We start from the raw sequence: 12,586 nt of genomic DNA, 5'->3' as shown, positions 1-12,586 counted from the left end.
GTGTATAGTGTCGTGCATAGTGTAGTATATAGTGTAGTGTATAGTGTAGTGTATAGTGTAGTGTATAGTGTAGTGTATTGTAGTGTATAGTGTAGTATACTAGTACAGCACACCGGTGCGTTGGAGAGCCAATCCACAACATTTACAATCCGAGTAACGACGTTTCACCAGTTATTACAAGCAGCTTCATCAGGCGACAGCCAGATTTGTGGAAAAAGTTCACCTGTTTCAGTCCCTCCACAATAATAATAATCCCTCAATGTTGACGTGGCACGGTACGTCCACCCACGTTATTTTGCGTAGACACCGTTGTACCCTCGATGGCTAATTCCCCCCCCCCGCCCCCCCCCCCCGCCCGCCCCCCCCCCCCCCCCCCCCCCCCCCCGCAGACGCCGCACCGTGCTGATCCGACTGGACACTCTCGAGCAGCGCGAGCTGCGCTACCGGCCGGGCGACCACGTGGGCATCTTCCCGGCCAATGCAGCCGCCCTGGTGCGCCGGCTGATGAGACGGATCGAGGGCACCGCTCAAGCCGAGCAGGTGGTGAGGGTCGAGTGTCTGGAAGAGACGACGACGCCGACGGGTAAGCCGCGTGCCACCGTTCATTTGGAGGCTGTTGCGAGTGCAGGAGCGGTGGGGGGGCGGTAGTGCGAACAGCGGGTGTAGCTGCACTGTGGACTCTCTTAGCAGCCAAACACCTGCCTGCTAAGAGGTTGAGGCAAGCGCTGGCAGCACTGGCTGTTGGCGTAAGCAACGTGGGCATTTGCCCAGGGCAGCGGCAGATTGTTGTAACTCGGGAGGGGGCAGCAAATGTCAAGCTCTGGAGTGGCTGCGATGTGAGGAGCTGCTCACGTGATACCAAGATGCCTCGGCCCACGTTTGTTGCAGACGTACGCGTGTGAAAGACGCGCATGAGCATGCGGAGAGGTAAGGTGAGAGGGAACAGTGAATGTTTTCCCGCAGCAGCGCGCTGGACGTGGAACTTTGGGCCAATGCTTGGCTAATGTTGCTTCCCAGCCACATGGCGATGTTGGCCCAACGTCGGCGTGTTTACTGGGGGAGGTGCCCGTGCCAAATCTGCTACCCTCCTGAATGCAAGCTCGAGGACCCTGCCATTGGCTAATTCTGAAATCTTTCAGCGGCCAGCAAAACAAAAATACTGCTTGACAAACGAACCCTATGGCGGGACCCCGGGGTACCATAAGCCCCCAGCTCTTGCATAAACTGCGTTGCGACGTCATTGTATGTCTGCTGAAGGCGAACGACACGGCAATCTATTCCTCTCGACGAGCTCTACACGATGCGCTAATCAGAGTTTCAAAGTTTAGTTTTTTCTGCGCATTCGTCCTCGCTGCTGCGCTTGGACGACACGACGACAGAACGATCCGCGCCAGGTGGGTCGCGGCGTTTATGTGCGCGGTGGGATGGAGTCGCCAAAATAAATACATGAATTACGATTTTGACTTCCGTTTATCCGGGACCGCCATAAGGTTCAAATGAACACTCTGATAAACATGCGCCAGAAACTAACTTTATTGAACGAGTGTGACTACCACACTTGCAACACTGCTAATAACAAAAATAATAATAATACCAATGTAGCACTATCCTCATGATACATTTGCACCAATAATTGCACGACTTACCCAACACAGGAAGCTGCTTTGGTTAATAATTCACCACGACTACATCCACGCTTGCTCAGAGCATGCAGAGTCAAATAAATCTCCCCACTCATTTTTACAGCGTACTTCGTCCGCAAACAAATATCCGCAGCTCACGTCCTTTCTTCGAAACGCGCTCATAAAACTCTTGACGAGTGAGCGCATGCGTTTTTTTTATGTTTTTTTTTTCAAATGTTTTTTTTTTCAAAAAATTTTTTCAAATGTATTAATTTAATTAATACTATTGTAAAAAAAATTTAATTCTACTTTTTTTTTTTACCAAGGAACGGTCACAAAGTGGGTCGAGGTCTCGAGGCTGCCTCCCTGCACCATCTCGGACGCTCTCTCGCGCTTCCTGGACATCAGCTCTCCACCCAGCGCTCGCTTCCTGCAGCAGCTGGCCTCTCTGGCGGCCGATGTGACCGACCGGGACTCCCTGTTGCAGCTTGGCAAGGTGAGGCTCTCCGTTGCTTAGCGTCCGCTGTCGCTCGCGCGTTTGACGCAAGGCTGGATTCCAAACGTCCAAGGTTGTGTTACGCAAGCGACGAAAAAAACAATGCCGTGCAAACGAAATCCCTCTTGGCGCAACGGTGGACGACAAAAACCCGTGCGTAAAAGATGACATTGTGACGTTGACTCTTGATTTTATTTGCAGATCGCCCGAGTTGAATCAATAATTTGTTTCGCGTATCGTAAAAACCTGCCAGAATGTAGACGCACAGATAATTATTTGTGAAAAAATACACACGTATTTAACACGTTTTATTCAAAGCAGTAGTGTTGTTTTTAATGTAGGTGTAAGTCACACGTGCACTGACCACATTGTTGTGCTGTGCGAATGCAAAGGGAGGACCGGAATACGAGACGTGGCGACGCGAGGGAAATTGCACCATCCCGGAGGCCCTGGACCAGTTCCCATCCGTCCGTGTCCCAGCTTGCCTCCTGATTACCCAGCTGCCTTTGCTGCAGCCGCGCTACTATTCCATCAGTTCGTCTCCGCACTTGTACCCGAGGCAGATTCACCTCACCGTCGCCGTGGTGAAATACCGCACGCGAGGTGAGGGAGTGAGTGGTGCGGCGTATCCCCATGTCACTCGACAATCGTTTGTTCATAATCAGGACCACGAGGGGGGCCACTATATTACTGATGTTATTGTTAATATTATGTTATTATGATATCGCTGCCCTGGTGAAATTGTTTGCACGCTGGACTTGCGATCCAGAAGTCGCCCGTCCAGTGCAGAAGTTGAAACAAAAGGGGCAAGTGAATTAAATTCCCCCGCCTCTGTCCACCCAGTGATTTAAATGGATGCACCACCGTGAGTCAAACGGTAAGTCACGCGCGGTGTGGATATTCCCACCTTTTCCAAAACATCTGGGCAGCCTGGAAGAGGAGGAGGAAGAAATAGCGTCTCGAGCCACCTCTTAGTGGAGGCCCTTCCACGAGCAGTGGGATGAGCAAGCAATTGCAGGGCTGCACCTTTACCTTAATCTACATTATTATTACATTATTGTCATATAACCACACTATTACGTGCTATGAATACAGGCAATTTCTCAAACCTGTAAAATCTTTCACTGCTGATTGTATTGATTTGTAGCTGCAAATATTCCCAGAAGGTCCGTCCAGCAGTGAATAGATTACGACTGATAATTATGACACCCCTGCTGCAACCCCTCGCTAGCCCTACGACTCCCCCTGAGAAACATTCACTGCCCCCTCACTGATCTTCCAGAGCATCCTAAAAATACACTTACAGCACTCCTATGGCACACACCGAATGTACAATTGTATGATTATTGTAATGCGCCTTGGATAAGGTGCTATATAAATTATCTCGTTACTGCAGCGCAGTGATAACTACCTTGCCTAGTATGCAGGAGGTTGTGGCTTCGATTCTGACCCGGACGCCTGTATACTTTGAGTTTGCATGTTCGCGTGGATTTTTCTCCGGGTCCTCTGGTTTTCCCCTCGACGTTTAGAAATATGCGTTTAAGAGTATTTAGCTGCTATTAATAGTCCACGTGATGAGCCACTTCATTGAACTATCATTCGTGGCCAGGTCGCTCCTGAAAAAGAGCTGTGTATGATAATTGTTTTTTTACCCTTCTATCTGGCAACAAAACTGACACCTTTTTTACAAGGAGTCATGTTTGCATAGACCACAATACCTGCAGTGATAATGCAAAAAAATAACAATTATCATATTTTTTTTTACTGGCAAATGAGGTTCCAAAGGTGTAAGAGCTGTGTAGCTCAGTGGTCCTTTCGTCGTAAAATCAAATAGTTTATTGGTCGCGAAAGCCTACGTGTTAAACTCAAATAGTTTAGTTCAGCATGGCAGATGAGACGACACGGAGGGAGTACGCAGCAATCGTACGCAATCCCCTCGTGTAGCATATTCGCTCCGTCAACGCCGGCTCAACGTCCGCAATGTTGTTGCCATGCGTAGACGTCGAGGATATGTCACAGATTTGGTTGCAGAACCATGAGCTCGCAGCTCTCCACGCTTGGGCGCTCCACATTTGACATATTTATACGGCACGCTTCATTTCCGCTTGCACATTTTAATTGTGCGTGATTTTACGCGACGCAGGTGACGGCTGCAGAGGCAGTTGTTTTAAGCTTGCGTGGCCAAATGTTATTTAAAATTTGACAAGTAATGAGTGTTGTGTAAAAAATTAGAGAGCAGGTGGCAGCCATTGCTCTGGGGCAGTTTCATTGGTAGTCGCCACCGTTACAATTTTGTGAGTAAAGCAGAGCTGGGCTGTCTGGTTGTTGTTTAAGTTGTTTAAGTCATCGATCACTTTGACGATTGACGATCGACTGCGCGGCCACTTGGACATCACGGAAATAGTTGTAGCAGAAAGCAATTATCTCAGTTCCTCGCGTGTGATGCTGCGCTAGGGGTAACTGGGGGTGGGGGGGGGGTGGCTAGATAATCAATCAATCAATATTTATTTTTACATGCCAATATCACCCTCAGCAAGGATGTAATCGGCATCATAAGCTGCTGATTCGTGGTGGGTATGTCTTGTAAGAAGGGCCACCATATTTATGTAATAGAGCCCAAGAAATTGACCACGACAAAAAAAGTGTAAAGGTAAAGGTGCAGCCCTGCAATTGCTTTCTTGATCCGCTGCTGGTGGATGGTCCTCGACTAGACGTATCTCTCAGAATCCCCTCTCGAACATATCTTGGCCTACTCTTCCACGTTGGCCCGACGGCTCTGAAGACGTGTGAAGTACCCACACTCTGTTTCACCACCTGCTGATCGATCAACTGAACAAAACTGTCGAAATCCTCGGCGCATAACTGATCACAATCGACTTTGCAGCGCCGTGGCTCCGAGGATAAAATCGCACTACAGCGTCGGGTTCATTGTAGCGCTACGGCATTGTGCTTCGCCCACTGTGAAGCGGTATTTGCTCTTGAGGCGCTGTTAGAAATGTGATCAAACTTCTTGGTTCTTTCGGTAAAGTCACGTAGAAGGAAAATAATAAAAATTTAAAAATAATAAAATAATTCTCACGACGTTTCGGCTACAACGCAAGCAGCCGTCCTCACCTGAGGACGGCTGCTTGCGTCACCTGAGGACGGCTGCTTGCGTTGTTATTTTCCTTCTACGTGACTTTACCGAAAGAACCAAGAAGATGAATCCCTGCAGTCACGAAAGCTTTAAATCGAAATGTGATCAATGTTCATGTGGCTCCCAGGCGGGGATGGACCGGTGCGCAACGGCATTTGCTCGACCTGGCTCGAGGCCGTCGGACACGGAGAAGAGGTGCCCTGCTTCGTGCGAGCGTGAGTGACTCTCACACGCCGGCCGTCCTTCCTCATCTGGGTCAGATCGGTTTGACAATGAGTGTTGGCCATTGTGCGCGAAGGAACGCCTAGTCAACCCGTTCCCGTTCACCTCTGAATCTCGGAACGTGCAAGCGGCTCCGCGTGAGTTGTATTTGGAGAGGCGTAGCGCCGTTGTTTCTAAAGGCATTGTACTCACCGCAGAGACCACACTCTGATAGTCATCGCCAAACTGTGCCACACGCCCTCCCGCATTGCCTTGTGGGAGCCTGTGAAAAGTTTTCGGGGTCAAGTTTAAGTGTCGATGACTTAATTGTGGATTTATGTTTTTCTCGTGTGTGTGTGTGTTTTTTTCCTCTGCACAGAGCACCTGGGTTTCACTTGCCCTCTGACCCCTCCCTCCCATGCATTCTGATTGGCCCAGGCACAGGCATCGCACCTTTCCGGGGCTTTTGGCAACAGAGATTGTTCGACATGCAAACAACCGGTGTGTGCGTTAAGATCTCACAAATCCTCACGTGTCACTTTTCTATAAACTCCAATGGCTTGAACATGAACAGCGTACCCACATACAAATGCATTCATTCATTCATTCACATGCGTACGTGGGGTTAGCGCCCTGCACTACGAAGCCGACAATCCGAGTTAATTTCCCATTCACGACCAACACCAGTCACGATTATCTGAACCGGTCCTGGGCCTCCTCTAGGTCGACTCAGCCTCAAATGAGTACCCGATGCGATGTATAAACATCGCCACAGCGGGAGACAAAGGCGGCCAGGTGTGGTGCTGGCCCCCCAACCCCCTCGTGTGCCGTTCCGGCATTCGTAGGTGCTCGCTCACAGCATTTTATTCCTTTTAATTATGATGTTTACACGCCGCACTAGTTACTAATTTAAGGCTGAGTCAACCTCGTGACGGCACTGGACCGGTTCAAATATTTGCTACTGCTTTGGTTGTGAGCGGGAATCGAACTCGGGTTGATGGCTTCGTAGCAGAGTGCGCTAACCACTACACTAACGCTCCACTGCTGTTTGCGCACGTGCGTGCATGCACACACACGCACGAATGTTTACGTTTCCTTCCATCCGTGGTGCCTACAGGGGTTCCTTCACCCGCAATGGTGCTCGTGTTTGGCTGTCGGAGTGAATCTCACGACCACATCTACAAGGAGGAGATTAAAGATGCCCTGCAGAAGGGCGTCCTCAAGTCTGCTCATGTGGCCTACTCTAGGCAGCCAGGCTGTCCCAAGGCAAGATGCACATTCACCAAAACCACTTTTGGCATTTGAGATGTAGCGTTAAGAATGAGGCAGTTGACCACAAAACGGAATCAAAGTGTGTGCACGCGGAAAGACGCCTACGAAAGTAGGACGAAAATTAACAAACGTCTTCAAACCAGTTGTGTTTGTCCATACGTTGAACTTCTTTCACACCGTACGTAGCTAACCGTGCTAATCGGAGGTGCGGGGTAAGGTAAATAAAACTAGGGACAATTAAACAAGAAAAGCAGTTATAAATAAATGTGTTTTCACTGATGGTTATTGAATGCATGACAATTTTAGTTATGAAAAAACAAGACTTCGCTAAACCTTTCTTCGCCCATGTTTGAAACACGTCTAATGTGATTAATGCCTAATTGTCTGTTAGTCTACAGTAATGTTCACAGTTGCTTTGCAGGAGTTTATAAATTCATACATGCACCAGTCCTTACCTCATACTGTTAAAAAATAGGATCCTGAAAAATTACAGCTTTACATCATACTGGTGTCATGCTGTGTTTTTCAAAACGTAGAGGAAACAGAGGCCCTGCACGTGACTTTACATCATGTCGCTCGGAGCATGTCCTGTGATTCCAAATAAAGCTGAAAACCTCGAAGCTAACGGCTGATTCAGGGGTCAAAGTGCTGAGCTGGCACAACTGAGGTTCTGGCTTTGAATCTGTGTTTCAGTCACCCGTGTTTAAACCGGATTCTCATGTGCAGTGAGTTGTGATGTACCAATGAGTGATTATTAAAAGCTTCTCGCGATATTCCATTTTTCGCTTAATTTGGCTAAGTGCCACTTCTGAAAATGTGAAATATTGCATTGACCGCCATTCCAGAGGCACATCTCTGCAGTTGGGAATGGAATGTGAAGAAGTTCACCCCCCCCCCCCCCTTGAGTGGATAAAATATGTCACACGAAGGGAGCTCAGATGTAGTTCCGTGAAATATGCTTCATCAAGTGGACTATTCTGCGAGCATTTCGAATTTATACTTTGTGCCATGATGTGATGCCGACAGCAAGATTAGAATACAGTTTTGAAAAAAAAACGGAGCAAATAAAGCCCAAGGGTTAAGAGTGTTCTGATGGTCAAGTGGTTCAGCGGTCAGTGCTGCTCAGCACCACGATCGCTTTTAATTTGATTCTGCACTTTTCCGTTTTGATGATGCACGTGTACGCCATAGAAACGTAACCAGAACAAAAACTAAAATAAAATAACTTTATCGATACCGAGGCTCCCACATGGCCACGTGGGTGGGGCGTGTGGCACAGTTTGGCGCCAGCTATCACAGAGTGTGGTCGTGTCGCTACAGTTCTCTGCTGTGAGTACAATGTCTTTAAAAATAACGGCGCTATACCTCACTAAATAAAATTAACGCTGAACCTCTTGCGCGTTCTGAGAATCGGCGGTGAACGGGACCGACCTTGCAACTTGCTAAATGTAGGTGATGAGAATTATAAATATTGCATTTACTATCACGTGATGAACCTTTATCTATAACAGTGCATATGGAAAAGTGCTGCCCCATAGTGGTCACTTGCAGCGATCTCGGAAGTAATTCTATGACATCTGCTTCTGAGGACCGTTCTCATTATTTCCCCTAAAAATACCGGATGAATTCTTCATCTGAAGGCATGATGCCAATAGTACAATCAGGATGGGGGGGAAATATCGGAAGAGGTTCTGGAACATCTACTTCTACGGACCACTCATTCTCAAACACCGCCCTACATCCGTTGACGAGCCACCGCCGATAGCTCAGTGGGTATGAAACCGGCTGTGTGAGGTTCATGCTCCACACGTGAAGCCAGAAGACTCGAAGTGTTCTCAGTAGGGCTGAACAATTAATAGATTTCAAATGGAAATCGCAATTTGAAACAATGCGATCAGCAAATCGCAAAGGCTGCGATTTTTTTGCGATGACTCGACGTTTCGGAGGCAACACAAGCTTCCGTCTTCAGGTCGTGATTTTTATTTTATTTTACTTTTATTAATTTCAATTTTTTACCAACGTGACTTTACCGAAAAAACCCTAAGAATATGAGTTCAGCCCTAGTTCCAAGGCTCTCAAGGCGCTCGGTCATATTCGCACCCGGCAGCGCTACGTGCAGGACGTGGTGCTGGAGGAACTCGGTGAGGAGCTGTCCATGGTGCTGAGCGACGTCGGCGGCCACGTGTACGTGTGCGGTGACGTCACCATGGCGCAGGGCGTGCAGACGGCGCTCCAGGAGGTGCTGGGGCGCACCAGGGGCCTGAGCCCTCAGCAAGCCGCCCAGCTGCTCAGCACCATGAAGGTGATGGTCACAAAAGGCAAAAGATCCCCCGTGTAAATTTCGATTTAAAGCGTTCGTGACTGCAGGGATTCATCTTCTTGGTTATTTCGGTAAAGTCACGTAGAAGGGAAAAACTAATTATTTTATTATGCTTTATTTTTGTTATTTTATTATTTCCCTTCTACGTGACTTTACCGAAAGAATCAAGAAGATGAATCCCCCGTGTAGCCTTTAACAGACTATTAGGGCGAGTGCTGTTTGCGAGCACCTTTGAAGGCTGGCGCGGCACACGGGAAGGGGTGTGGGTGGGGGGGGTGGCCAGCACCACGCCCGGCGGTCTTTGTCTCCACAGTGGCGATGTTTTACTACACACCGCACTAGGTACTCATTTGAGGCTGAGTCGACCTAGGGGAGGCCCAGGACCGGGAACTGGAGGTGGCCAGGTTCATAGCGTAGCACGTAAACCGGTGCGCTACTGCACATACACACGCACAGACGTAGACTCACAAAGGCATCTCCCACTTAATTGGATTTCTGACGATTATGATGGAGGTTAGTCATGTAACGAAATTCACTCTCCCAGAAGTTCAATAAATTGTCGTGATTTTGGAATTGTGATTCGACGCAGTAATCGATTATTTTTGGTTTCACTTTTACCATCTAATTTGTATTGTGCCTAACTGTTTTTTGTATTGTTGGTAGTTATGTTCATTCATTTTAGCCTAGATGTGGACATGATCATGTAGCTTGCTTATTTTGTAAATGATTTATTTTCACATGGGTGATTCAACCCCTTTATCGTCATCATTTACATTTGGTGGATCGATGCATCGTTACATGCGTTGAAGTGACCATTTAATACCTTGTATTGTACGCCGTACTATAAGTATAATTGGCTTGTACAATAGCCGTGCAATTAGTTCATTGTAATAGTGGTCATATGGTTGTGACAGTCGTGATTATTCATTATTTATGAGTTGTATCCAAAGCGGTAATAGCGTTAGATGCATTGTAATATTTTCTACTGGGTTCTTTCGGTAAAGTCACGTAGAAGGGAAATAATAAAATAATAAAATAATAACAAATAAAAAATAATTCTCACGACGTTTCAGCCACAACGCTGTCTTTCCGACAGACCTGTTCTTCACCTGAGGACGGCTGCTTGCGTTGTCGCCGAAACGTCGTGAGAATTATTTTATTATGTTAAAATTTTATTATTTTATTATTTCCCTTCTACGTGACTTTACCGAAAGAACCAAGAAGATGAATCCCTGTTGTCACGAAAGCTTTAAATCGGCATTGTAATATGTTTCATAGTAATACATGTTTAAATCATAACATTTCACATGACCACTCCAACGTATTTCATTCAAGTTATGCATCAGCAGTGCATGTTTAAATGTTGATATGTGATACATATTGATGTGTCATATGCAATTCATGTATCAATAATGCACTTATGATTAATGTTTTTTTACATATTGATCATTATTCGAACCCTATATTTTGTTGTTTCAGACCATTTATCGCATGTGCACTGTCGCTTTTGGGACCCAAGTCTCTCTTAACGAAGCCAACAGGCTCTGGTGTTTATAATAAAGACGTATTACTATCTAGGATGCTGCGTGTGGTGCAATGGTTAGTGAACCGGATTTGCGATGCAGAGGTCGCCAGTGCGATTCATTCGCCAGTCGCGGCAGTTGAAACAATGGGCAGATTCCTCGAGCCACCGGTTGGTCAATCAGCAGGTATCATGTGCTGGGGTGAAGTGTGGGTGCTTCCACCTTGGTGGGGTAAAGTGTGGGTGCTTCCACCTTGGTGCGGTGAAGTGTGGGTGCTTCCACCTCTTATAAGACATGTGGCCGGAGTGTAAGAGTAGGCCAAAACACCCTCTCTAGGGTTCCCTCTAGTGGAGGCTCTTCCGCCGTCAGTTGTGTGCTCAAGGAATTGCAGGGCTGCACCTTTACTACCTTCTATTACTACGACTACATAAGGAACTTCAGGCAATGTCACTACATATCACTTCGCGTTCGAGAACGTAGCTGCCCAACAAAATTCTCAGTCTCAGTTTATTGAGGGGGTTAAATATGCGCCTAGTTTCTCTGTAACAAAACACGTGTGTTTTTTTAGTATAAAATGCCACGGCATGAACTCCAACAGTGTTTCACGATGAGGGCTAGAGCGTGCAAGGCGCAACACAAGCACGTGTGATTTATTTCTCAACTCCGATCCTTGAGAACCACGACGGTCCACCTATTTGTGATTTACCGGCCTTTTCTATTCGTATTCGTGGTTGGTAATCTCACAAAGCTGAACCGTGGGATTCGTGAGAGCTAGAGTTGAGAAGCGTTGCTTTAAGCCGGGGGTGGGGAACGTCCGGCCCGCGGGCCGTGTAAGGCCCCGCGAAATCATCTGGTCTGGCCCTGTCAAGGCAACCGCAGGCGGGACTCGAAATTCAATAAATCTAGGAGCAAACCTGGAAAAGCAGTTGCGAGTAGCAAAATCATCAATACCAGCTAACATCACACGCCTCACGAAAGAGAAGCAGTTCCAGCCATCACATTAGGGGTGAGTTAATTAAATGTTTGACCAAATATAACAGGCTAATTTTTCAGTTGATCATTTCTTATGGCCCGCGAATGATGTTATAAATATCCAAATGGCTCTTGGCAGAAAAAAAGGTTCCCCACCCCTGCTTTAAGCCTACTGCAGTTCACGTATTTTTTTTAACATAGCGCCCGAGTGGCCAACAGAGGGCCTCATTGATGCATGCGCAAACCGAATGGTCACTTACCAGACGTTCTTCTCGTTTTGTTTTTCAGGACAATAATCGATACCACGAAGACATCTTTGGAGCAAAGTATTCTTCGCTTGATAGTTCCAACCCAGGATATACTCCGGGAACTAAGTGATCAATGAAACAAAAATGAAATGCAGTGACAACTATTAACTGTGGTGAATTGAATGGATGAATCCTGACTGGGTTAGCTGTTGGAAACAAAATTGGTAACGTTTGCTTTGTGATGTTTGTGTTTTATGTCTGATTGGCAGTGTAACCAGGCTGCATTGCTACCATCTCGTGTACAATTGTTTGGCATGCGAAGTCATATTGTTACGTTGTGCTCGCACAATATTGTGTTAGAAAAGTAATGCCACGGCATGCATGGCATTAACGATTACGAACGACAATAAACACTCCCTTCTGTCTCATTGTTTGGTGCTGTGTGTTTGCTTTGGGCTGGCTTCGTTGAAGATTCCTCAAGGTGACTTGTTTAGCACAGACAACGTGTGCAGACTCCCGGTTGATCCGGGGCAGGTGTAAATAAATGATCGTCAACATCCGTGAATTTATCTTCTTGGTTCTTTCGGTAAAGTCACGTAGAAGGGAAGTAATAAAATAATAAAAATAAAACATAATAAAATGAAATAATTCTCACGACGTTTCGGCTACAACGCAAGCAGCCGTCTTCAGGTGAAGAATGAGACACTACCAAGCTAGGAGCTTATATATAAGCTGGGTTGGAGGTGGAAGAAAGAACCAAGAAGATGAATCCCTGCAGTCACGAAAGCTTTAAATC

The 12,586-nt window shown here is 46.8% G+C and overlaps 1 protein-coding gene across 2 annotated transcripts in view; it reads left to right on the top strand.

Annotated features, from left to right (window-relative positions):
- The window catches only part of LOC144933103 (nitric oxide synthase 1-like), a 54,695-nt gene extending 42,479 nt beyond the window's left edge, over positions 1-12,216 (top strand). Inside the window, exons 20-27 of one of the 2 annotated variants that reach the window (XM_078857639.1) lie at positions 390-583; positions 1,949-2,118; positions 2,511-2,721; positions 5,382-5,469; positions 5,835-5,956; positions 6,573-6,721; positions 8,835-9,029; positions 11,831-12,216. In XM_078857639.1, the coding sequence (XP_078713765.1) occupies positions 390-583; positions 1,949-2,118; positions 2,511-2,721; positions 5,382-5,469; positions 5,835-5,956; positions 6,573-6,721; positions 8,835-9,029; positions 11,831-11,920 (1,219 nt within the window). In that variant the 3' untranslated portion in view covers positions 11,921-12,216. Of the gene's footprint in view, positions 1-389; positions 584-1,948; positions 2,119-2,510; positions 2,722-5,381; positions 5,470-5,834; positions 5,957-6,572; positions 6,722-8,834; positions 9,030-10,526; positions 11,078-11,830 lie in introns of those variants that run through there. The other variant, XM_078857640.1, reaches the window with a different exon arrangement.
- Positions 12,217-12,586: the final 370 nt, after the last annotated feature.

The sequence above is a fragment of the Lampetra fluviatilis genome, chromosome 6 (genome assembly GCF_964198595.1).
Source record: "Lampetra fluviatilis chromosome 6, kcLamFluv1.1, whole genome shotgun sequence".
Taxonomy (NCBI): domain Eukaryota; kingdom Metazoa; phylum Chordata; class Hyperoartia; order Petromyzontiformes; family Petromyzontidae; genus Lampetra; species Lampetra fluviatilis.
The sequence above is the reverse complement of the archived record's forward strand: the minus strand, read 5'-3'. Positions and strand labels throughout refer to the sequence as shown.